Source organism: Eubalaena glacialis, chromosome 8 (assembly GCF_028564815.1).
Source record: "Eubalaena glacialis isolate mEubGla1 chromosome 8, mEubGla1.1.hap2.+ XY, whole genome shotgun sequence".
NCBI lineage: Eukaryota > Metazoa > Chordata > Mammalia > Artiodactyla > Balaenidae > Eubalaena > Eubalaena glacialis.
The window spans coordinates 80,540,046-80,567,846 of record NC_083723.1 but is presented as its reverse complement, the minus strand read 5'-3'; the positions used below and the strand labels follow the sequence as shown (position 1 = coordinate 80,567,846).

Here is a 27,801-nt window from a genome sequence, read left to right as displayed (position 1 = left end):
GAGGATGCGGAACCACGGATACAGAGGGCTGACGATGGGATTTGAGCACAAGCGGATTACGGGATCTGAGGCCAGTCTTGGAACCAATCCCCACTGATATTGAGGGACAACTGTATAAATGTAGAACAGATGGTTCCAAGGTGCTGCCCCTTGATAAAAGTAAACTGTAAACGTAGCACTACCTCAAATAAGCCATTTTACAGTTGTGATAAATAATACCCTCTCTCTGGCCAATGTTCATTTGTGGCTGCCACGCAATTATACTCCACATGGAGGAGACTTTTCAAAAGCATGCACACAGAAAAAGGTGTTTTAACATTTCTGTCATTAAGTTGTATCTACACTTTCAGTATGAACTTGGCTTTTCAGGCGTGTATTTATCACCTAGAAAAGTAAGTTTGGGATTCTGAAGTTAATTAAAAAATTTATTTTGGAAAATTGTTTCAAAGAATACCTCCTAATTCCAAATTCATTGGCAAAATACATTATAAGCAATCAAATGTTGAGTAGCATGAATAAAAAAATAATAAAAATCTCATCTACAAGGCTTTTATGCCTATCTGACGAAAGGGGGGAAGGATAAGTTAGGAGATTGGGATTAACATATACGCACTACTATATATGAAATAGATAACTAATAAGGACCTACTGTATAGCACAGGGAACTCTACTCAATACTCTGAAATAGCCTATATGGGAAAAGAATCTAATAAAGAATGGGTATGTGTATATGTATTACTGATTCACTTTGATGTACACCTGAAACTAACACAACATTGTAAATCAACTCTACTCCAATAAAAAAATTTTTTAAATGCCTGAGAAATTAGCACTAATGATGAATAAATCACTTAATTTCACAGGAAAATTGCTTTTAAATTTGAGAACATTCAGGAAGGTGAATTGCACCTCCCACCTCCAAATGAGTGTGGTTGATAAGGGGCCCTATCAAAGCTGAAAGTGACCCTTGTCAATTTGGGGGTCAGTGGGACAAGTTTATTTATAGGACAATTTACTTTAGCCTTAAACACTATTTTTTTCCTCTAATTTTATGCCCATTTAAATTCAGATAGCCATCCTTCCTTCTCCCAGCTCCCCCTCTGCTTAAAATAGCCTGTGTAAAAGAAAGTTACTTTTAGACCATTAAATAGAAGGCAGCCCCTGGTTAAAAACAAAACAAACAGACAAAAACAGAACAGAAAAAGGAGAAAAAGAAAACTAAGATGTTTGAATGTATACATATTTGGCCTCAAAATGAAATGTGATATGATTTGTATTTGGACTATAGAGATAACACGTTTCTGAAATCACAACTGCTAGACACCTGGACCCTAAGGGGAAACTGTCAGTTGCAGATAATGCAGACAAAGGTTCTAAGAAAGTGGAGTCAAGCTCCAGTCCTTAGTGAATCCAGCTATACTTTTCTTCCATGATCTAGGAAACAAATGAGGGAAGTATTTAAAATAAAACAGAACAGGATTCTGTTGCTTTCTTGTACTTCTGGAAGAAAAGAAAACTCTCACTTGGCGGCTGCCTTGGAGGGGATGATTTTAGTCTCCATTTCTTCCTCCTCTGTGTCCTCGGCAGTCACACCTTTTCTAGGCAGTCTTCCATCCCCCAGACTCGAAGTGTACATTGCCCCGTCCTTAAAAAAAAACACTTTGAATTCCGTTCTTCGGGTTCCTACAACTGCAGGGAGCTAACTGCCCACAATATTTGGCATATCCCAAACCATTTCAGGATAAACCTTTTGCTTTCATGAGAGGCCACAATAAAACAGCACCAATCACCACAACAAACAGTGTATGTGGTGTCCTGGCCTATAACCAAAGCCCCATAGAAAATAGATGATTTTAGTGGCATTTTTGGTCTATGGACAGCAAAGCAATTTATTAATAACCCAATACATTGTAAGTATAGAAACTGAGGACCTGGGAGTTGTGAGGGTCTGTAAAAATGTAGGAACCTGGAGAGCACTGTAACAAATGACCATCATTTAAAGATATATGTGAATATGGACATATTTCTTAAGGTAATATATTAGTAATTATGTTATTTAGCTATGTTAGGGTTGGAAAATGAATGCCAATTAATATTCTCCATAGACAAGAACAATTCGCCTCCCTCTTGCTTAGATCATGCACACATAAGTACGATACTGATAAGGACTAAATAAAAGTCTAATGGCCACAGAAGCAACAGAAATTCATGGGGCAGCTTCCAGCAGAAAAAGGAACTCTCAAATGAGAGTTGAGAATAATCGGGTTTGGCTCCCCAAATTGCCACACCAACCTAGTGTAAAACAAGGTGGTTGGACTAGTTTTCTAGTTACTTCCTGCAAGATCGTTTTTTATTCTATGAATTGCCTTCTATTGAGAATGCTAATTACCTAATAATCTAATGAAGGTCTCCATCTTGATTTTTTAGTCACTAGTTAATTGCTTTTGGTATTCTCAAATGGGCTTATATATCAAGTCTTATATTTCCTAAGGGAGCCAGTCCTAGCACCTCCTGTACTTCCAAATCTTATCAGGGCAGATTCCAAAGCAACATTTACAGTTTCACTTTTGTGCAAAATTTCAAGTCCATGTACATGTCCATATTGTGAGAGTTTACAGAGCCTTCATCAGATTCCATAAGGGAGCATTTGGGTTAAAAACAGTCGAGAATCTCTGCCCTAGAGGAAGCGGAGTGAATCATGTGTGCTGTGCACATGCATAAACATTCCATATTGATAGATACTGATAGATATCATTCCATATTGATAGATACTGATAGATATCATTCCATATTGATAGACCGACTGATGTAGGAAATGCACAAATACTAGACTATATTTTAAATAAAAATCCTTTTCAAGATAACATTAATAGAAATCACCTTGAATACATTCTGGAAGAGAAGAACCAGACAGCAAATGTTTCAAAATGCATGAAAGAAATCAAAAGTGGCCTGCAGTTCTAGTAGGGAAATAAAAACCAGGACTTCTGGAGACATTTTCTTATTCTGAATTACCTTGCATTATGAATTGATGCAAATCACCGGTTTTTTTTTACTCCCTTGTGTAGGTTGTAATAATAACTATAGGTCTTCATATAGAAGCACTTTGCAAAAGCAAACTATTAATAATAAGTATTGATTCTCTTGCTGAAATCAGCTCTTCATTCTTTTCTTTTTTCTAAACTAGTTTGGGTTTGCTACTCCTAAAAGTTTAGCCATTTAAATAGGGACTGTAAGAGTATAGATGTAGTTATTAGATTAATCTGTTCTTAAACCCATAAAGTTGACTTGGGATGAAGTAGCACCCCTATATAGACACTCAACACTGCAATAACATACTTCAAACAAGCACTCCAAGAAGTCCCTAATAGCTACATTTTCAGTTTTTAGCTTTGGGGGATGTCATTTTGTTAATATGACAAACTCCAAATGCTTTTTGATGCAAGCAGTAGTCCATGCCAAAAAAATAATTATCAAAATGAGCCCTGCCACATAGCCCCTCCCTTATTATTATTTTTTTTTCTTGTAGATTAACTGAGGCCAGGTTTGGTTCATTCTAAAACAAAGGACTTTCAATTTGTACAGCAACAGTTCCCATCTGGCCTATTCTCTTGCCAAGTCCTAAACCTGAGCTCGTGTGTCTAAAATTTCAGCAGCAACTTAGGCCATGTGTCTTTGCACTGAAAAAGAAAAGCAATTATTTCCGTGGGCGACCAGACGATTTCCATATCATCTATTGAACACAATCCACTGAGCACCACATTAGCAGTTGATGAATTTAGAGCTGATCTCAGCCACTCTGTCAGTGAAAAGAATGTGCATTCCTTCATAGTTGAAGAACTTTCTAGAATGAAAGATCACAGAGCAGTGGGTTAGGTCAAGAGAAGACTCGCTTGGGTCTTCATCCTACTACTTGCTGGTTGTGTGACTTTCAGGAAGACTCCTCATGTCCCCCGAGACTCAGTTTCTCCCAAATAAAATGTCAGATTGGGTGGTCTCTAATATTTCCCCCAATTCCTATACCTGTGTTGACCTCTTGGGTAGAGGTTTGTTGTGAGATGAGGAAATGAAGTCTGGGAGTTTGATTTTGTTTTCTCAGGTCTGATTTTTCCAATCTGAAGCTCTGCAGCCTAACTAGAAGATTTATGCTGGAAAACAACTCAAAAGTGGCAGCTGGCCATCCAGACCTTGGATATTCCTTTTGGCGGGAGTTTGTTTGTGTAGCACCTTCCATTTCTGTTTACTTAAAATTTGGCTCACTGGACCAGCCTCAAGAGAGACAACTTTTTCTTTTGACAAAGGTCCAGTGAGAGGGAAAGGGTCATTCAAAGGTAGCAGAATCTGCATATCCTCTCCAGCATCACGTGGCATGATGCAGAGCACTCGGCATCACAGAAAACATGGAGCCCTTGTGGTTTCCGTCCCTGTGAAGCAAAGCAGTGGTTGGAAAACACCAACAACGTAGTCTTTTCAGAGACCGTCCCTTCCTCAGGCACTGCTTTAACAACCAAAAATACTGGTGCCTGTTGAACGGCCCCAATAGGACTTTTGTTCTGGTTTTCAGGGGCTAGAATTCTAGTATCTCTTATCCTTAGCCATTTGGGTTCTAAAAATGTGAAAATTAATAGATTAGGTTTGGGACTTCCCTGGTAGTCCAGTGGTTAAGAATCCGCCTTCCAATGCAGTGGATGCGGGTTTGAGCCCTGTTGGGGATCTAAGATCCCACATGCTGCAGGACAACTAAGCCCAGGCCGCAACTACTGAGCCTGAGCGCCACAACTAGAGAGAAGCCCGTGAGCTGCAACAAAAGATCCCATGTGCCACAACTAAGACCCGATGCAGCCAAAAATAAATAAATAAATTAATTAATTAAATAAAATAAGTCTCTCTTCTGGCAATCAGCATGTTTTAAAATATACTCTTTTAAAAAAGTAGATTAGGTTCTCATAAAGGATATACCTTATATGTTAAGTACCTTATATGTTAAGTGAAAGCTATAACATATATGCATATGTCAAGTCATGAACACATCTGACGTCAAAGTAAGCCAGTATCCTCACTTTTCCTGGCTCTCTGCTATGACCCCCTCCATGTCTTCAGGCTCTAGAAAGATGGTCAATACCCTGGGGTCATTCTGCAAGGACTCATTTTAGTTAAAACTGATTTAAAAACTTGTCCGCATCTGATTACATGTCAGCTGACTACTCAAGGCTCCTTCATCTAGGTCAGTGGGTCTCACTCAGGGGTAATTTTGCCCCCCACGGGGGACATTTGGTATTGTCTGAACATTTTTCAGTTGTCACAACTTGGGGGTGGGGGAGAGGGTGCTACTGATACCTAGAGGGTAGAGGTCAAGGATACTGCTAAGTATCTACACTGCACAGGAGACAACAAAGAATTACTGAGCCCCAAGGTAATAGTGCTGAGATTGAGAAAACCTGCACCTGTTCATGGCCCTCTTGCAGATCTCAGAACTGGTAGCAAATTCCAGGGGTTCTCACATTTCAGTCATTACAAAACCACTGCTGTGATATTTGCTAGGTCACATACACCAGAACTTTTATTTACTTAACACGTTTGTACAAATTAACTCATTTTTTAATGATTTAGCCTGCTCCTTACCAAAAATATCTGTGAAACTGAAGGTTTGATGTTCTGATTACATTTTTCAGTACACATAAAAATTAAAATATGATTATTATTAATATTAAAAATGCGTACCCATGTCCACCTAAAAGCTTCTCACATACTACTATGCCTGCCAGATTCTAGAATTATAGGCTTTCAAGTTAGAGTGGTTTCGGCGGTGTTTGAGTCCAGCCAAACTCTGCGGCTTGATTCCCTTAAATCACATCTTTGCCAAGTGGTCAGGCAGCTAGTTCTTGGACACTCCAGAGACGGGGAGCTCATTCGTTTATTCAACAGATATTGAGTACAGACACTCAGGAACTCTCCATGCTAGACCCGACATTAGAAAAGGGGGTAAGTGGTCGGGGGAGAGGGTAACCAAACAGAGTCTCCAACTTCACACAAGCTTCGTACAAGCTAGTGGGAGGATTTATTATCTTACTTCCCCCATATCTGCTATATACGTTTCCCAGTTTCTTTCTCATGTCTATCATTAAAAGAATGATACACTTAGGTGGGGGAGAGTGAACATCCATAAATGATGACAGTCAGTCCCTGTATAACCTAAACAGTGGGTCCATGTATAACCCAAACTTTCTTTGTATAATTTCAATTTGTACACTGGATGCCCCAAGACCATTTCCACTTAATGGAATTAAATATGCAAAGGGGGGTTTGGCACCCTAATTGCTCCTTTCTGAGGATGCACAGAGGATGGGGGGTGAAGGTGACCTATAAACTACTGAGGAGCAGATTCTCCCTATTTTAGGCATTCTTTCCCCTCTTCCCTCCACTCTTTAGCCATTATCTCTGCTCCTGGAAGCACTGTATAATCCAGCGCTATAATTCACCATTTTTACTGCTACCCCTGGACTGCTTGTCACTTATATAATACTTGCTTTTGCTTCTGCTGGTGAACAGTGCACTCCTTTCTGTGTTAGAACAAATGCCCTGAACTGCGTCATGTGTATGGCATGAAGTCCGCTGGAGAAGCTCCAGGTGCTGGAGGTTCTCAAAAACTCCTAGAAGTGGCCTTGTTATAAAATGTCCCCCCACTGAGCCAACCATGGAAAGCAAAAATCATGCAAGATTCAAATCTTGTCAAGTTTAAAAATGAGACGGAAACACGCCTTTTCTTATGGAGTAAAATAATAAACACAAACCTCCCTTTTTTCCATTAAACAAAAATATAGATAATCTAGTGTAAACTGAAGCAACCCCCTCACCCAGAGGACAGAAAGAGCGGCCTTTCGGTAGAAGATGTATCATGTACAAACGGCTCTGTAGACATTGGTTCATTTATTCCTCCCAACAACTTTATGAGGTTATTATTCCCATTTTATAGATGAGGAAACTGAGAGCCAGAGAGGTTAAACCCAGCAAGTAGGTACGGAACAAGAGTTTGAACTTCTGTCTGACTGAGCTTCTGCTCCCAGCCCTATAACTTAATTGGGCAGGGCTTCCCTCCTCAGAGCAGACTGATGTAAAAATGAATGGTTGTTTTGTTTTGTAGAGTGTCTCGGAACTAATAAACCTTGAGGAATAAGCCTGCAGTTGCTCTGTGGGGTAAGGGGTGGTGTTACTGCTTAGGTCAACAAGTGCCTGCGGGGGCAGGAAATGCCAATGTTACACAGGGCCTTTGAGTCCTGGGGAGAGAGACAGTGGCCTGCACCTGAAGTTGCATGTTTGTCTGGGTGAGTTCTTCTGCTTTCTTTTCCAGTGACATCACCCAGACCTTCCTCTTCTGTCTGCAGCGGGTGGCGGCTGCCCGGTTCCGTTCCAGAAATTTCCGCCGCCTCTCGTCCGGATCCTCATCCACCACCCTTCGCCGGCGCCCCCCTGTGGGCTGAGGCGGCTGTATTGTCTGGGTGGGCTGCATCTGTTGTGTCGCTGGTGAAACCTGCTGGGAAAGAGAGGGAGGGGGTGATGGGGAGAGGGAAGGAACGGCTGCGTAAGGTGTTGAAATGCAAAACACAGGGAGCCGCTTGTTTTAGTTAGCACATTACACTTGTTTTCTAAGAATGAAGTCAACAATGAAATCGCGCTCGTGAAGAGGAAAAGCATCACCCCACTATCTTCTATGATATTTTGGCAAGATACAGGGATGATCTGCAAAAAGAGAGTCAAGTAGATTTTTTTTCCCCTGACTGGCATTTGGCTGAATCATGATAGAAGAAACATTTTTTTTCTCCTCAGATGTTAAAAATGTTTTATTTAAGGTGCCTTGTAAAATCTGAAAGCGCCAATGTATGGCAACGGGTGAAAACAGAGGTCAGGGTGACTGTCACCCTACTGATGAGTCTTCTGTCATCTGCAGGAAACTCCTTCTGGGCAGGTTGTGAATGCCTTTCATACTAATGGTGTCAAAACCATGTTCCTAGAACACACCTCTGGGACAGCACTGCCACTGTGACTCCTATCAAAAGAACCCCGTGAAGCCTGGAAAGCAGCTGAAATCCTTTTGTCATAATTTCACAGTTCTTACTGCAAATGCCTAGCTGGACCTGCAAACTCCAAATGGGCCTGTCTCCTCCTCAGAGCTTGACCAAGGCTGAGGGAGTTACAGGAGATGGTGAGTGGGTGAATTTCTAGGTGATTGGGAAGCGGGGCCTTTGAAAGTCCATCCTGACGCAGCACTGAGCCCTGTTAATACACCGTGTCTGTTGACAGGGAGGGGTGGTTATATATACTGACATTATAAGGAAATCCTAGGAGTGGCAAAGCACTTTATTAAAAAGTTTTACTATGCTTATAGATTCCTTGTAAGGTCTGCATGGGGCTCAACAACATCTAAGGTTTTAGGGACTCCCACACATATAGCTTTATTTCCCTTCATACAGCAGACACTCAGCACCTAGTGAAATTTCTATGACTGACTGTTTATGAGTCTGGACACCTAATGCTTCCCTAATGCACTTCACTCCTTCCCTTTTCTTTATTCTCAATAAAGGGTGTTGTTGTTTTTTTTTCCTCCCTCTCATTGCTCAGTCACTCAGGCTATGGCTGTAATACCTATAAAGTTGTTTTACAAGAGGCATTTAACCTGCAGAAATAACAGGCAAAAAGTTTTAAAAATGAAACCCAGCCACCTTTTCTACCACATTCCAACCCTATGATTGAAATCAGTCAGAACGACTGTAATTGCACTAATAATGGCTCCTGGTTGACATCAGCTGACTGATGATGATATATTTTAATCCTAAACTCTATCAAACCCTACATGACTAACTGTAAAAGAACCAGGCTCAGGACTGAGGTTAGATTGCATCTCAGTAATTTTGTTTAAAGCAAAGACATTTTCTAAAACTGTTTATTGGCGATTCCTTTCCTCTGAATCACAGAGGAATAACAAAATAAATTGTCTAAGATCTTACTCACCAGAGCGGCTGATGAAGATGTATTCCTTGTTACTGGCAAACGTTTAGCACTAGTCATTTCAGATGCAGTAACTTCTGAGCTAACCACCGCAAAGCAAAGCACTAGGGAAGAAGGTGCTAACCTGGCTATTTTTGCATTCTGTCGGGGTGGGGTGGGAGGGATACATTGGGAGTATGGGATTAACAGGCAAAAAATGAATGAAATAAATTCATTCATTTCTTTGTATGAATTAGTGATCTCTCATTGCCAGCCCTAGACAAGACTCTCAAGTAGGCAAAACTGGGTTTTAATCTTCACTGCAGGGACCTCTCTTTCAATACTGTATTCTCCCACGCTAACTTTAACAAAGCTTTATCCCCTGACGCTTCTCCTCTGCCTTTACCCAAAGGGGTAAGTTACATGGTGGTTTCAGGCGCAGCCCAGGTTCAGGGTCAAGGTGTGGTTTGGTTAAGAGAAATTCCTGGTGGCCAAGGAGTGATACCAGGACTCTGAAGTCACATCCTTATATGCAAAAGAATCGCAAGAAGCCAGGAGAAATTGAAAATGCAACCCTAAGACCAGAATTTGTGTCTCTGATAATTATTGTTACCCATCATTATCTTTTTAAAATAGCATTCTGTCGGGGTGGGGTGGGAGGGATAAACTGGGAGTATGGGATTAACAGAGGCACACTACCATACATAAAACAGATAAACAAGAAGGATTTACTGTATAGCGCAGGGAACTATATTCATAGTTCTTGTAATAAACTATAATGGAAAAGAATAAAAAAGAATATAGATATATACATATATATGCATAACCAAATCACTTTGCTGTATACCTGAAACTAACACAATATTATAAACCAACTATACTTCAGTAAAATAAATAGAATGGCATTATGTTGACACAGATGCTCTGAAAATTTTGATCAAAAATAATTAATTGTAATTTCAAAATGACAGAATTTATTCCAAGTCATCTTAGAATCTCAGAGTTGGATGACCTTAATAAACTTCTATTGTTCTGACAATCATACAATTAGGCCACATGACAAGAATCTCAATATCAACCAAGTTAATACAGTTAACAGTGGCATTTTGAATATGGTCTAAGTGATCTTGTTCAAATTTCAACAAGACCAACCTGGACTTTTTCTTTTTAGTCGCATAGGATAAAAAAGCAACTTTGTGCAGCCAATTATAAAGGCAATTAACCGATTGCATATACAATTGGCCACTTACTGACTCGAGATGGAGGGCAATTGGCTAATTTGTAATTAGCTAATGAGTGGCTTTTATATTTAATGAACTGTTAAGCTTGTCTGTGAAGTAACTCTCTCACAAATGCAACCAAAACCTGATGCTATCCGTTTTTAAAAAAGATAAGTATACATGTGAATCTATCTGCCTATCTTTGACCTTGTATTATAGTTTTCTTTTTCCCTTCTAAATATATGTCCTACTATGGCACATGACTAAAAAGGTGCTTTGGATAGCATTTTATTGCTAAACTACTTGCTAAGCTTCTATCACATTATTCGGTTTGGAATTAATCATGGCTATCATGTATTGAAAATGTTGTGCCAAGGGCAAAACATTCTCTTATTTAATACTCCTAAGGGTCTATGAGCTTGGTCTATTATTACCCCATTTTACAGATGGGAAAACTGAGGCTTAGAGAAGTTCATCTACTGACCACAGTCATACAACAAGTAAGGTGGGAAAAGAATGAAAGTTTTCTCACTCCAAAGCCTGCACTCTTATTTGCTATATAGAATACCTCTAACAACTTTGCAAAAGGAAGCTTAGCTAATAAATAAGCTTATCTACTGAATGGAGAGTTGCTTATGGATAACACATTTTGTGGATGGCTGTCCAGGTTTGGTGTGTGTTGGAGGGGGTGGTGCAAGATCTCTAAAAGCTGCCTGCTGAGAGGTACAGAGGCAGACAATGGAGGAGACAGTGAATAAGTGTGATCCCAAGCTTCTGACACCATTCTGACCCAGCTGGTTGGAACCTGGCAGTTTGAATGGGTGGAGGGAACTGACAAAGGTCATCCCACTTGAAGGTCCAAAATGTCTAGGGCTAGCCATGCTCCTAGACATGCCCTTCATCCACTTACTAAAACTCACTCGGGTACATGGACCCGCCTCTCTTCTTGGGCTGGGTGACGTAACGTCTGCCAGATCCCCCGACCCTCTTCCAGTTGTGTCTAAATGCTGGCTTTCTTTCTAGCCACTCCTGGTTACTTTCCACCACTGGGATTTGGCCTTCCTCTTGAACTGATCATCTACAGAGCTTGGCTCTCTGCCTGCTCCCTCCAACACATTTCTCATTGGGTGGGATGAGTCACCTTTCTTTACCATTTACACAGCACCTTACACCCTAACATCCATTACCGGGCCTCTTTGTCTGCCTGAAATTGTTACTCTTTATATTTTTAACATTTACTGTTATTCAGAAGATTGCCCATTGTATTTACCTTCCATTTTACAGGTGAAAAATTGAGTCTCTATGATGTTATAAAGTACTGCAGCTAGAACCATGGTTAGAATTAACTTATTTTTCTCATCCTTTATACACATCTTTCTTTAAAGCTTAAATTCTTAATCCTCCATTGGTGTTACTTTTTTAGGGTTAACTTTATAACACACTACAAAAATAGATCTTGGAGAACTTGAAGCTTACGTTTGCCCCTAGAAACTAAACCTGATATTTACCTTATTAGTTATAGAAACTATGATCTGGTAGGGTCTTATGGGTAACCATTACCTCTTAGGAAATGAACAGAGCGCCCCAGAGTGTCAGATAGAACACCTGGGCTTGTCAAACAAGGTTGCTGCCAATGAGCCCCACATTTGAGCTTGTACTGTTAACGAGAAGGGAGAAAGAGATGATGAAAAAGGTCTACCTGTGCTTGGTTGCCGGAGTGCAGGGGTGGGTGTGGCGAGGTCTGGTGATGTGCCGGGTGTGCATGAAGGTGGGAGTGGGAGTGATGATGTGGGTGGTTCTGCTGGTGATGGGGCTGAGGATGAGGATGGTGTGCTGGGTGCTGGTGCTGGTGCGGGTAGGGGTGATGGGCTGGCAGTGTCTGGTGCTGATGTGGGTGTGAGTGCATGTGATGGTGTGGCGTCTGGTCCTGACGGGACCCCATCATTTCCATCATGTGTCCCATGGTGTTCATATTCCCATTTGACATGGCAGCAGGGTGGTGAGTCAACGCAGCCTTCAACCTCTGAAACAGAACAAAACAAGAGGGGACAACTGAGGTCAGTCGTGTACACAATAGGGATTTTGAATCAAAATGACTCATATTTTCAATTTTATAATATTTTATGGTACTATTGTTAACATTTTTTTACTGGTAGCAGTATGACTTTTATATTAATTTCAAATTTTCATATAGATTATGGTAGGTAGAAGTATCAATGTCAGCCATGAATGTTAATTAATTCAACTGTCATGGGAAATGAGCAGGATACTCTAGATATTCTGCTAAAAGGTATTTCCTACTATCCAGTTGTTAATCATATCCTACTGACAGCCAAATGCAAGTATAAACCCAATGGAACCATTCAATATGATAATGCCACTGAACAAAGGGCCCATCTGATATGGCACTGTGTTTTATGATGAGTCATAAGAATAAAAGATTTTTGCCTCTCAAAAGATTTCTCAGACCCAAAGAGGAAATAACTTCAAATTTTGGAATATAGGAACAGAACTAATGTTAAGTCTTCAAATTAGATTAGAAATCCATAACTTTTTGAATCAATATGTAGATCTTTCCATTTGTTACTATGATACTTCTCACAGTCCCTTTAATAATCTAATTTTCTCACATAATAACATTCTTCTGACTTTGGGAAGGAAATGAGGAAAGTAGAAGAATATGGACCACTGCACTCCTACAGCTTCTTTGATGACCACACCACAGGCCAGGTACGTCCAACACAAAAGCATCATCCATCAATAAGCAAACAGACATGCACACAAATAACTTCTCCCTGAATCTGATCTCTAAGCAGGGCTCAGCAAGCTTTTCTATAAAACGTCAGATAGTAAATATTTTCCTCATTGCATGCCTTAAGGTCTCTCACAACTACTCAACTCAGCCCTTTTAGCACAAAAACAGCTGTATACAGTATGTAAACAAATGACATGACTATCCTGTGTTCCAATACAACTTTACTTAGGGACAGGATATCTGAATTTCATATAACTTTCACATGACATGAAATGCTATTCTACTTTTGATATTTTTCCATCATTTTAAAATGTAAAAACCATTTTTAGCTCCTGTGCTGTGCAAAATTAGGCAGTGGGCCAGATTTAAAGAGTCTGGGCCAGATTTAAAGAATCAGTTGGCGGGGAGGATCTTCAAGATGGCGGAGGAGTAAGACGTGGAGATCACCGTCCTCCCCACAAATACATCAAAAATACATCTACATGTGGAACAGCTCCTACCGAACACCTACTGAATGCTGGCGGAAGACCTCAGACTTCCCAAAAGAACAGACGCCAGAGGGCGACTTACATGCAGAGGCGGGGCCAAATCCAAAGCAGAACCCCAGGAGCTGTGTGAACAAAGAAGAGAAAGGGAAATCTCTCCCAGCAGCCTCGGGAGAGCGGATTAAATCTCCACAGTCAACTTGATGTACTCTGCATCTGTGGAATACCTGAATAGACAACTAATCATCCCAAAACGGAGGCGGTGGACTTTGGGAGCAGCTGTAGACTTGGGGTTTGCTTTCTGCGTCTAATTTGTTTCTAGCTTTATGTTTATCTTAGTTTAGTATTTAGAACTTATTATCATTGGTAGATTTGTTTATTGATTTGGTTGCTCTCTTCCTTTTTATATATATATATATTTTTTTTTTTTTCCTTTTTCTCTTTTTGTGAGTGTGTATCTGTATGCTTCTTTGTGTGATTTTGTCTGTATAGCTTTGCTTTTACCATTTGTCCTAGGGTTCTGTCTGTCCATTTTTTTTTTTTAGTATAGTTTTTAGCACTTGTTATCATTGGTGGATTTGTTTATTGCTTTGGTTGCTCTCTTCTTTTTTTTAAAATACTTTTTAATTTTTTAATTTTAATAATTTATTTTTTATTTTTTATTTTAATAACTTTATTTACTTTATTTTGTTTTTCTTTCTTTCTTTTTTGTTTTCTTTCCTCCCTTTTCTTCTGAGCCGTGTGGCTGACAGGGTCTTGGTGCTCTGGCCAGATGTCAGGCCTGAGCCTCTGAGGTGGGAGAGCCGAGTACAGGACATTGGTCCACCAGAGACCTCCCAGCCCCTCGTAATATCAATCGACGAGAGCTCTCCCAGAGATCTCTGTCTCAACGCTAAGCCCAGCTCCACTCAATGACCAACAAGCTCCAGTGCTGGACACCACATGCCAAACAACTAGCAAGACAGGAACACAACCCCATCCATTAGCAGAGAGGCTGCCTAAAATCATAATAAGTTCACAGACATCCCAAAACACACCACTGGACATGGTCCAGCCCACCAGAAAGACAAGATCCCGCCTCATCCACCAGAACACCGGCACCAGTCCCCTCCACCAGGAGGCCTAAACAACACACTGAACCAACCTTACTCACTGGGGGCAGACACCAAAAACAATGGGAACTACGAACCTGTAGCCTGTGAAAAGGAGACCCCAAACACAGTAAGTTAAGCAAAATGAGAAGATAGAGAAATACACAGAAGATGAAGGAGCAAGGTAAAAACCCACCAGACCAAACAAGTGAAGAGGAAATAGGCAGTCTACCTGAAAAAGATTCAGAGTAATGATAGTAAAGATGATCCAAAATCTTGGAATTAGAATGGAGAAAATACAAGAAATGTTTAACAAGGACCTAGAAGAACTAAAGAGCAAACAAACAATGATGAACAACACAATAAATGAAATTTTAAAATTTCTAGAAGGAATCAATAGCAGAATAACGGACGCAGAAGAATGGATAAGTGACCTGGAAGATAAAATAGTGGCAATAACTGCCACAGAGCAGAATAAAAAAAAAAGAATGAAAAGAATTGAGGAGAGCCTCAGAGACCTCTGGGACAACATTAAATGCACCAACATTCGAATTATAGGGGTCCCAGAAGAGGAGAAAAAGAAAGGGACTGAGAAAATATTTGAAGAGATTATAGTTGAAAACTTCTCTAAAATGGGAAAGGAAATAGTCAATCAAGTCCAGGAAGCACAGAGAGTCCCATACAGGATAAATCCAAGGAGAAACATGCCAAGACACATATTAATCAAACTATCAAAAATTAAATACAAAGAAAAAATATTAAAAGCAGCAAGGGAAAAGAAACAAATAACATACAAGGGAATCCCCATAAGGTTAACAGCTTATTAACTGTTATTTTCCAGCAGAAACTCTGCAAGCCAGAAGGGAGTGGCAGGACATATTTACAGGGATGAAAGGGAAAAACCTACAACCAAGATTACTCTACCCAGCAAGGATCTCATTCAGATTCGATGGAGAAATTAAAACCTTTACAGACAAGCAAAAGCTAAGAGAATTCAGCACCACCAAACCAGCTCTACAACAAATGTTAAAGGAACTTCTCTAGGCAGAAAACAAAAGAGAAGGAAAAGACCTACAATAACAAACCCAAAACAATTAAGAAAATGGTAATAGCAACATACATATCAATAATTACCTTAAATGTAAATGGATTAAATGCTCCAACCAAAAGACATAGACTGGCTGAATGGATACAAAAACAAGACCCATATATATACTGTCTACCAGAGACCCACTTCAGACCTAGGGATACATACAGACTGAAAGTGAGAGGATGGAAGAAGATATTCCATGCAAATGGAAATCAAAAGAAAGCTGGAGTAGCAATTCTCATATCAGACAAACTAGACTTTAAAATAAAGACTATTACAAGAGACAAAGAAGGACACTATGTAATGATCAAGGGATCAATCCAAGAAGAAGATATAACAATTGTAAATATTTATGCACCCAACATAGGAGCACCTCAATACAGAAGGCAAATGCTAACAGCCATAAAAGGGGAAATCGACAGTAACACAATAATTGTGGGGGAATTTAACACCCCACTTTCACCAATGGACAGATCATCCAAAATGAAAATAAATAAGGAAACACAAGCTTTAAATGATACATTAAATAAGATGGACTTAATTGATATTTATAGGACATTCCATCCAAAAACAACAGAATACACTTTCTTCTCAAGTGCTCATGGAACATTCTCCAGGATAGATCATATCTTGGGTAACAAATCAAGTCTTGGTAAATTTAAGAAAATTGAAATAGTATCAAGTATCTTTTCCAACCACAACGCTATAAGACTAGATATCAATTACAGGAAAAAAACTGTAAAAAATTCAAACACATGGAGGCTAAACACTACACTACTAAATAACCAAGAGATCACTGAAGAAATCAAAGAGGAAATAAAAAAATACCTAGAAACAAATGATAATGAAAATACAACAACCCAAAACCTATGGGATGCAGCAAAAGCAGTTCTAAGAGGGAAGTTTATACCAGTACAATCCTACCTCAAGAAACAAGAAACATCTCAAACAAACAACCTAAACTTACAGCTAAAGCAATTAGAGAAAGAAGAACAAAAAAACCCCAAAGTTAGCAGAAGGAAAGAAATCATAAAGATCAGATCAGAAATAAATGAAAAAGAAATGAGGGAAACGATAGCAAAGATCCATGAAACTAAAAGCTGGTTCTTTGAAAAGATAAACAAAATTGATAAACCATTAGCCAGACTCATCAAGAAAAAAAGGGGAAAGACTCAAATCTATAGAATTAGAAATGAAAAAGGAGAAGAAACAACTGACCCTACAGAAATACAAAGCATCATGAGAGATTACTACAAGCAACTATATGCCAATAAAATGGACAACCTGGAAGAAATGGACAAATTCTTAGAAAAGCACAACCTTCCGAGACTGAACCAGGAAGAAATAGAAAATATAAACAGACCAATCACAAGCACTGAAATTGAAACTGTGATTAAAAATCTTCCAACAAACAAAAGCCCAGGATCAGATGGCTTCAAAGGTGAATTCTATCAGACATTTAGAGAAGAACTAACACCTATCCTTCTCAAACTCTTCCAAAATATAGCAGAGGGAGGAACACTCCAATACTCATTCTACAAGGCCACCATCACTCTGATACCAAAACCAGACAAAGATGTCACAAAGAAAGAAAACTACAGGCCAATATCACTGATGAACATAGATGCAAAAATCCTCAACAAAATACTAGCAAACAGAATGCAACAGCACATTAAAAGGATCATACACCATGATCAAGTGGGGTTTATCCCAGGAATGCAAGGATTCTTCAATATACACAAATCAATCAATGTGATATACCATATTAACAAATTGAAGGAGAAAAAGCATATGATCATCTCAATAGATGCAGAAAAAACTTTTGACAAAATTCAACACCCATTTATGATAGAAACTCTCCAGAAAGTAGGCATAGAGGGAACTTACCTCAACATAATAAAGGTCATATATGACAAACCCACAGCCAACATCGTTCTCAGTGGTGAAAAACTGAAATCATTTCCACTAAGATCAGGAACAGGACAAGATTGCTCACTCTCACCACTATTATTCAACATAGTTTTGGAAGTTTTAGCCACAGCAATCAGAGAACAAAAAGAAATAAAAGGAATCCAAATAGGAAAAGAAGTAAAACTGTCACTGTTTGCAGATGACATGATACTATACCTAGAGAATCCTAAAGATGCCACCAGAAAACTACTAGAGCTAATCAATGAATTTGGTAAAGTAGCAGGATACAAAATTAATGCACAGAAATCTCTTGCATTCTTATACACTAATGATGAAAAGTCTGAAAGAGAAATTAAGGAAACACTCCCATTTACCACTGCAACAAAAAGAATAAAATACCTAGGAATAAGCCTACCTAAGGAGACAAAAGACCTGTATGCAGAAAACTATAAGACATTGATAAAAGAAATTAAAGAGATGCAAACAGATGGAGAGATATACCATGTTCTTGGATTGGAAGAATCAACATTGTGAAAATGACTGTACTACCCAAAGCAATCAACAGATTCAATGCAATCCCTATCAAACTACCAAAGGCATTTTTCACAGAACTAGAACAAAAAATTTCACAATTTGTATGGAAACACAAAAGACCCCAAATAGCCAAAACAATCTTGAGAAAGAAAAACGGAATTGGAGGAATCAGGCTCCCTGACTTCAGACTATACTACAAAGCTACAGTAATCAAGACAGTATGGTACTGGCACAAAAACAGAAATATAGCTCAGTGGAACAGGATAGAAAGCCCAGAGATAAACCCATGCACATATGGTCACCTTATCTTTGATAAAGGAGGCAAGAATATACAATGACAAAAGATAGCTTCTTCAATAAGTGGTGTTGGGAAAACCGGACAGCTACATGTAAAACGATGAAAGTAGAACACTCCCTAACACCATACACAAAAATAAACTCAAAATGGATTAAAGACCTAAGTGTAAGGCCAGACACTATAAAATTCTTAGAGGAAAAGATAGGCAGAACACTCTATGACATAAATCACAGAAAGATCCTTCTTGATCCACCTCCTAGAGAAATGGGATTAAAAACAAAAATAAACAAATGGGACCTAATGAAACTTAAAAGCTTTTGCACAGCAAAGGAAACCATAAACCATAAAATGAAAAGACAACCCTCAGAATGGGAGAAAATATTTGCAAATGAAGCAACTGACAAAGGATTAATCTCCAAAATATACAAGCAGCTCATGCAGCTCAATATAAAAAAAACAAACAACCCAATCCAAAAATGGGCAGAAGACCTAAATAGGCATTTCTCCAAAGAAGATATACAGATTGCCAACAAACACATGAAAGGATGCTCAACATCACTAATCATTAGAGAAATGCAAATCAAAACTACAATGAGGTATCACCTCACACCAGTCAGAATGGCCATCATCAAAAAGTCTACAAACAATAAATGCTGGAGAGGGTGTGGAGAAAAGGGAACCCTCTTGCACTGCTGGTGGGAATGTAAATTGATACAGCCACTATGGAGAACAGTATGGAGGTTCCTTAAAAAAGTAAAAACAGAACTACCATACGACCCAGCAATCCCACTACTGGGCATACACCCTGAGAAAACCATCATTCAAAAAGAGTCATGTACCACAATGTTCATTGCAGCTCTATTTACAATAGGCAGGACATGGAAGCGACCTAAGTGTCCATCGACAGATGAATGGATAAAGAAGATGTGGCACATATATACAACGGAATATTACTCAGCCATAATAAGAAATGAAATTGAGTTATTTGTAGTGAGGTGGATGGACTTAGAGTCTGTCATACAGAGTGAAGTTAAGTCAGAAAGAGAAAAATACCGTACGCTAACACATATATAGGGAATCTAAAAAAAAAAAAAAAAAGGTTGTGAAAAACCTAGGGGCAACACAGGAATAAATATGCAGATGTAGAGAATGGACTTGAGGACATGGGGAGGGGGAAGGGTAAGCCGGGACGAAGTGAGAGAGTGGCATGGACATATATACACTACCAAATGTAAAATAGATAGCTAGTGGGAAGCAGCCGCATAGCACAGGGAGATCAGCTCGGTGCTTTGTGACCACCTAGAGGGGTGCGATAGGGAGGGTGGGAGGGAAGGAGATGCAAGAGGGAAGAGATATGGGGATATATGTATAAGTATAGCTGATTCACTTTGTTATAGAGCAGAAACTAATACACCATTGTAAAGCAATTATACTCCAATAAAGATGTTAAAAAAAAAATCAGTTGGCAATCAACTTGGTCGCAGTTTCTTCAAAATTGTTTTTTATTGTACACAGACAATTATCATCATATCCTGAGGGGCACAATGTACTAAGTACTGTATAATGCAGTTACCTCTTGGAAATGTATCTTCTGCAGAGATGATACTCTAGTTGGCAAGCTTACATTGGCTACATAAAATATTTACTAGGGGACTCAAAGTTCTCTCCTGATTTGCATTCTTATCTGATTGATGATGGTGGTGTGTAATCACTGCGAAATGGAAGAGTTGTATTTAAATGATGATCGAAGCAACCATGTGCCAGCCCTGTACGATATTAATGATTCTCAGCTGGTCAGAGTAAACTATTGATAAGTACCAATTCAATTCGTCAAAATCTTTAGTCAAATATAAACAGCCTTCACTTGTTAAAAAAAGGGGGGGCAGTTTGACAGGCTATATGTTAATATCTGATAATCATTGAATACATTTCCTGTGTCCTGATGCAGTAACCACTGAGCCCACTTGCCACCTCTTTCATGAGCAACATGTACCACACAGAAGCTACTGATCTGCATCTGGATCATCCTGAAAAAGTTAAGCTTCCTGAATCCCTGGGAATGATTAGATGCTGTATATTGTGTTTATTACTAAACAGAAAAGTGAACAGATACTCCTCATCTACAATTTTTAGAAATGATTTCACTGTTTTTATAAAAATGCTCATTATAAAAAATTTAAGCAACCCTTAAAAGTACAATGAAGTCAGCAACCAATGAACCAAATGCATTGTTTGTTTGGTGGGTGAACAGTATTCCAGACAGCTCTCTCTGTGCATATGTAGAGATGGAAGAACAAGTAGAATAATTTTATAACAATGGGATCATAATAGCACGTGGTTTAAAAAAACTCTTATTTGAATAGAACATAAACAAAAGAAGTGCACATTGGATGAATTGCTGGACTTCAGATACACGTTTCTTTACTCCAAGAAAAGTTTCTAAGTGACATCTCCAAACTTAAAAGTGAAGAAAATTATGAAAAAATATATTGAGATCATTATTTTTTAATTGACATAGCAAATACTGTTGATGGATTTTTGAGACTATTCTTTATAATTTCATTATTATAAAAATAAACAGCTGCATAGTAAAAAAACAAAAAACAAGAAACTACTACAAGAATATGTGGTGAGAAAGTAAAAACCACCTGCTTACCTTCTTCCTTCTAAGCCCCATTCCTCAGATATAACCACCAAGTATCCACAGACATATCCTTAACGTTTATCAGAATACGTTTGTGCAAGCCCTTTTTATGATATATCGTTTTGTATCTTGCTTTTTTTCACTTCAACAATACATATCTTTGACACCTTGCCATATCAGTAAAAATAGCTAATAATAACTGCTGGCATCAACTGAGCACTCACTACGTGCCACTCCTCATTCTGTGTTTGACAAGTATTAACTCACCTAATCTTCAGAACAACCCTGCAAGGCACAAAGAGAGACTAAGCCACGTGCCCAAGCTCTCGCCGCTGGAGAGGGGTGGAGGTGAGTTACCTCCACAGCCTGTTCTCTACGCCAGCAGAGAAGGAGCTGAAAGGCTTGTCATGCACACTTTGCCAAAACAGGAATAAACTGTGTTATACCACCTCCCCATCATCAAAAGGAAAGGCAGAAAGAAGAGCAGGGCCCAGAAAAAAATGACAAGATGCTATTGCTGCACAGTCCAGCACACAAGTGGAGACCCAGATACACTCGTTCCAAAGCTTGGCAGAGGGAAGGGTGGGTGGTGAGAATTTCCAGGCAGCTCAACTGCAGCAAAGGACCATCCAGAGCTTAGCATAATCACCTCTCGTTACATTTATGAAGAATGGGTACTTATATATCCCCCCCAAACACAGATCTGATAAGGTCCAGGTATCTGTTCTCCCTAGCCCTACTTCCTACCTTTCAGATATATTACCGTTCTAGGTCTTTCCAATGTTCAGAGGATGAAGGTCAAGCCCTTAATATAGTATATGCATAGGCACTGAGGAGTGTGGCCCGGCCTTCCCATCAACTCTTTGCATTTGATCATCTTCTTGCCTGGCATGATCTTTCCTTTTCCTCAGACATTCTAGAGCTCTCAGCCGCAGGATCCTCCTTAGTAAAATTCTCCCTGGTCTCCTGGTCTAAATCAATTCCTGTTGTTACATGGACCCAGTAGAACCACATTCCTCTTTTTAAAATTCAGTTTGTAGTTACGATTTTTAGTATGATCATTCAATTAATACCCACCAACCATCCCAGATTATAAGCTTCATGACAGCAGGAACCATGTTGGATTTTGCTCAGTATTAAATTCAAAGCTTTAGCACAGAGCCTGGTACATATTGGGCACTGAATTCGTATTTCTGGAATGAATGAATGAATGAAACTTTCTGAGGTTTAGGATGCGAATGTAGCATTTTCATCTTGGATCACTGCAGGTGGTATTCATATGAAAGGACAATTTTATCAGACAACCAACATTAGCAGAATGACTTCAGAAGTCATACAGGCAGGTGGACTACAAAAATACTGTCAAAAGAGATCCCCGCTCCACACCCTGCCTGCCCTCTAAAAATGATAACAGAAGGGACTTCCCTGGTGGTCCAGTGGTAAAGAATCTGCCTTACAATGCAGGGGATGCAGGTTTGATCCCTAGTCGGGGAACTAGGATCCCACGTGTGGCGGGGCAACTAAGCCCGTATGCCACAACTACGGTGCTTGCACGCCTCAACGAAGATCCCGCGTGCTGCAACTAAGACGCCACACAGCCAAAAATAAATAAATAAATAAATAAATAAATAAATAAATAAATAAATCTAAAAAAATGATAACAGAAAAAAAGGAAACACAAATAAACAAAAGGAATGCACATTAACTTCATCTTGATACATTTTCCCTGAAAGAGTAGCATGGAAAATTGAAAAGCTGTTTAGCAGTGGGTCACTATGTTATCCCTTCAATGCTACAAACAACTTCTCCATCTTTAATTAGGAGCAAATTGAGCCTGTCAAATAAATACTATGCACCAGATCTTCATCTCTCAAATAATTAGCTTGTACTGTTAAGGGAAATTACTTGATTGCCTCAAGTCTATTCTTGCAGGTTTCATGCCAAGAAAATAATACTAATAAGCCTTATAACATTCCATTTAACTGTTCGTTCAACAAATATTTATTGGGCACTAATGTTAGGCACATTATTATTTGCCCACTACCCAAAGGAAATGGGAGATACATAAAACCAAAGCGTTTTTGAAGTACTGGAAAGAAAACACACACACCCGAGTGTGGAAATGAAGACTTTTAAGCACCCCTTAGAGAATCTCAGGCCTGTGGGTTGAGTCCACCCCCAAAGCACCAGCCTACCTCATCTTTGAAAGGAAGGCGGTGAAGATAAATGATTATCGAGCTGCTTTGCATATGCCACGTTTAATATTCTCCATGTCATTTCTAAACAGTTTGGGGCACTTCTAAAAGTCCTAAAGAGACTGCTGCTTCCCTGTATCCTGGTGCCAACAAGAGTCATCGCCCTATAAATCATTAAAGCATACCAAATAAAGATATTTGTACCCCACTCTCTTAGGGATGATAAATGACCAGCAAATGAGTCCAAGCTGTATTTTGCAGAATGATTTTTCTTTTTGAAGCCAAACTGTGTCTTATTTTAAATAACATTCTACACAATGCCAAGAAAAGGCAAGTGAGAGAGAGGGAAATTAATGAGCAAATAAACATATATTTTTCAGCTATAAAAACCAGGGCTGTTACTGAGGTGCGACTGCAAGAAAGAAAAAATGATTCTGTTTACTTTCTCTCATCCTCTACCACATCCATTTATTTGAGAGAGCAAATCAGGAGAGACAGCGAGAAGCCTGACACAGCTGGTTTCAGTCAATAGGGGTCATTTTCATTCGGTCTGTGTATTTTATCAGCTCCTTGTTCACTGTTCCCAATGGGAGGATGGGCCTGCTGCCCAGGATCTGAGTTCTGGTAAGAAACCAGCTATCTACCTCATCCCATACCATGCACGACCGCTGCCATGGTGGCCCCGTCCCAGCCCCTCTTTACTCTCCAGCTTAGCACAGTTTTGCATCACAGCATGTCCTGTGAGGCCCAGGTACACGCAAACGTCATTACCTCCACGTGGGTGCATGCATGTGGCCTGCGTGAGCACACACGCATGACACACACACCCACACCCACCCCAGGCAATTTATCTCCCATTAACAACTCACTCTTGCCAGTTAGAAACATTTGTGGAACTGTAAAAACATTTCTTCTCCATTTTCAGCTCGGCCGATTGCTTATGCTTTACAGACTCTGAAAGCCAAACCGAATTAAACAAATATTTGAAATTCAGTTGGATGGGGGGTGGGGATGGTTGAAGTATTCTTTCTAGAAAGGTTTTAATTAAAAACAGCTCTTGGGTTTTGTTCCAGAAAAGAATGTGATAACATCAAAATGTAGTGTTGCTGAGTTGACCACAAGTAATAGACTATATGAAAATAAGATAAAATCCATCTTCATATTTCCTTTCGAATACAAAACAATCGCCGTCAGTGGCCACCCCAAGGTATTTCTGTATTTCTGTAAATGTAATTTCTTCTTTCTTTCTCCTTCCCAACACAGTTGATCAGCTGAGGTGGTAACACAGGCTCCTGAATGGTCCAAATGGTCAATGGTGTGACACCTCCAGAAGCCTTCACTGGAGGAGTGCTTGCAATATCGATGATTACTGACTTGCTCTAGGTATCAAGGATTTCTGAAATTAAGTCTCTGAATTCACGAAAAATAATTGTTATTTATCCACTGAATTTTATGACACTATGTCACCAGTTGGATCGCAAAATGCTTCCCAAAGTTGGAGAGAGGTAGGGATGAGACGGTGCCATGGAATAGTTGCACAAACTTTGAACTTCACTTAGCCAAGGCAGGAATAGTTTTAATGCCCAGAGTCACATCCTGGCTTCACGATGTCTGTTGAGAATGATTGTATAACTCTGATAGCAGAGTGGATCTTAAAATCCACATTTATTTCAGAATCATTGTTAAGAAAATTAATTAAAATCACACCCGGCTTAATCACTTGGAATAAAATATGCTCCTTTCAAAACTTGTATAATGTAAGTCAGCTCTGATGGTTTCACAGTTTAAGTATTCTTCTGCTTTAGATTTTGGTTTGGTAGTAAGATTTCAAATAAGGCTACCAGGTTGGCAGAAGAGATTACCAGGGAAAGGGGAGGATCCTATAGGGTCTGGAAGGAAAACTATTCATACTCTTTGTCATGTTGTCATTAAAAAGTATTAACTCTGAAGATATTAGAAATGATGTAATTATTAAAAAACACAAAGGAATTGTATTATACATCAATACTCTAGTCCACTGGAAAATGATGCAAGGAAATCTCACAAATAAGGATGGTACCTCAGAAAAGTGGAACTTCGGCAATTCTAAAGTAATCAAGGAGAAGAATTCAGTGTTTGATTTCACTCTCTCATTGTCCACTTGCTGGTATAACTTCTAAAGTGAGGTAAAGCAGACCTAAGCGCTAGGTGACATGTTAAACTTCGGTGGTTAAAAAGCCAAACAAACCCCAGAGACAAATCTTAAGCAATTTCCCTGCCACCCTTTTTATATTAATGTCTAAATCATATAGTAATTACAGTTCTGCAAGAGTGAGCCTTCAATTTATTCTTAAGTGAAGAAATTAATGAACGCACATTTATAGAATTGTTCTATTTCAGATACTGCTTCCCTGCATCTCTTTGACTCAGGGGCTGTCATTTATAACTCAGCAGGCTGGTGAGCATTTTAAGAGGCTGTGCATTTTAGTGAATTTCAGAACCAACTGCTGTTCTGAGGGCAGGAGTTAGTCTTTATTCCACTGTAAGACAGCTTTAAATAAGTCCTTAGATAAGTAAACCACTTGGCTCTACATGTCCTAATCTACCTAACTAACGAGGGCAGGATCCTGAGCTCCCTATTCCATTAGAGAGAGGGTCTGAGATGATGGCTGCTAAGGGGTAGGAATCTGTTGGAGAAGTGAGTTGTATGAATGTTTAAAATAAAGAAAGAAATGTCATTGTTTCAGAGAACTTCAGAAGGAGAACAGAAGACTTGGAGTGAGAAACCTAGGTTTAAAAGCCTGGCTCCGCCACCTTGGCTGGTCACCTTGAGCTTCAAATTCCTCCTCTATGACATGGGGATACATAAAGGAATAAGAAACTGTATAAGCCATAAGGATACACAGAATAATTAGTCGGACAGAGTGGAATTGTTTTGTGGGCAGAGTTTTAATACCAGCTTTTGATGAAAAATAAGAAAAGGAGATAATAACCTCTTTTTCTTAGTATTAAAATATATTTGTTTTACTTTAGATTTTTAAAATTCAAAATAAAGCACAATGGAATATTACTCATCCATAAAAGGGAATGAAGTTCTGATACCTGCTGAAACATAGATGAATCTCAAAAACATTATCAAATGGAAAAAGCCAGACAGAAAGGGTCACATAGTGTATGAATCCATTTACACAAAATATCTAGAACAGGTAAATGCACAGAGACAGAAAACAGACTAGTGGTTGCCAGGGGCTGGGGGAGGGGAGAATGGGGAGGAACTGCTTAATGGGTACAGGGTTTCCTTTGGGGGTGATGCAAATATTTTGGAACTAGATAAAGGTGATGGTTGCACAACGTTTTGAATGTACTAAATGCCACTGAAAGGTACAATTTATAATGGCTAATTTTATGTTATATGAATTTTGTCAATTAAAAAATATTTTTAAAATAAAGCACATAAAGCAAAATAAGAATCTCTTATCTTTTAACAGGGTGCTAATAGAAACTCTTGACTTCATCTGAGAATGACTAATATTCATTATGATGTCACCTGAAGTGAAACACTGTATCGTGAACAATAAAAGCCAAAAAGATACTTTGCCCTAGAACGGATAAGGTCTAAGCCAGGTTTTCGGTATGTCTCAGGGAATTTGACTCCTCTGCAAGACATTGGCACCCTCTTTTTTCTACAATTCTATCATCTCCTAGCTGGCTTAGAACTAAAGAGAAAATGCAGAAGCCACATCCATCAACTGTGTATGATACAAAGCTAGTAGAGAGTGTTAAATACACTGGATGATGAACCAGTATCCAAAAAGATCTTGGCAGACTAGCATCAAGGAATCCAATATGAGAAATTTAATAGGGATCGGTGTAACATCTTATGCTTGGTTAACAAAAACAAAAACAAAACCCAAAAAACACCAGTACTGTCCAATGGAAGCTCAGGGGAGACGTAGCTTGGCGGTTACATATGTAACAGAGGATGCAGGGATTTCGTATGACTTTGTAAAGCACCACTATGTGATGCACATGTCAAAACAACTAATGTGACTTTTCAGCTGCATCAAAAAAACTAGATTAGAGAACTTAATGCAAGAGGGTGAGAGTCCTGTTCACCTCTGCACAGGCCAGGATGTGTGCCATACAAGCCCGTGTCCCCATATCCCTGGCCCCCACAAAATCTCACGTCATGCCTAATAGATGTTGGATTTTCTCTAGGGGAGTATCCCAATTCTCAGTTGATGTTCCATACATGCTGTTACCATTTTTCCCTCTCTAATGACACTGTGATGAATATCCTTGTATTTGCACATCTTAGCATATTTGCCCTGTTATTTTTAAAATGTGTTCATTATTAAAAAAAAAAAACAACTGATGACTTGATCCATCCAGTTGGGTTCAGTTTCTGGGCAGAGGTGATGATGATGGTGAATGGTAGTAGTACTGCGTGTGTGTGTGTGTGTGTGTTGTGTGTGTGTTGTGTGTGTTGTGTGTAGGGAATGGGAGCTGGGTGTCTGTTAAGGGAGATGTAAAAGGAAAAGATGGGGGTGGTGCAACTGTTAAGTATCAGCTTTAGTTAATGAGCCTTTTCTTGGATTTTATTTTCCTATTCTGTCA

The 27,801-nt window shown here is 39.2% G+C and overlaps 1 protein-coding gene across 2 annotated transcripts in view; it reads right to left on the bottom strand.

The window, feature by feature from the left end:
* CREB5 (cAMP responsive element binding protein 5) overlaps positions 1 to 27,801 on the bottom strand; it is a 321,691-nt gene that overhangs the window by 2,416 nt on the left and 291,474 nt on the right. For both annotated transcript variants that reach the window (XM_061198625.1, XM_061198624.1), the window contains 2 exons: positions 11,902 to 12,225; positions 7,301 to 7,528 (listed from right to left, as the gene is read on the bottom strand). In XM_061198625.1, coding sequence (XP_061054608.1) covers positions 7,301 to 7,528; positions 11,902 to 12,225 — 552 coding nt within the window. The remainder of the gene's footprint in view (positions 1 to 7,300; positions 7,529 to 11,901; positions 12,226 to 27,801) is intronic.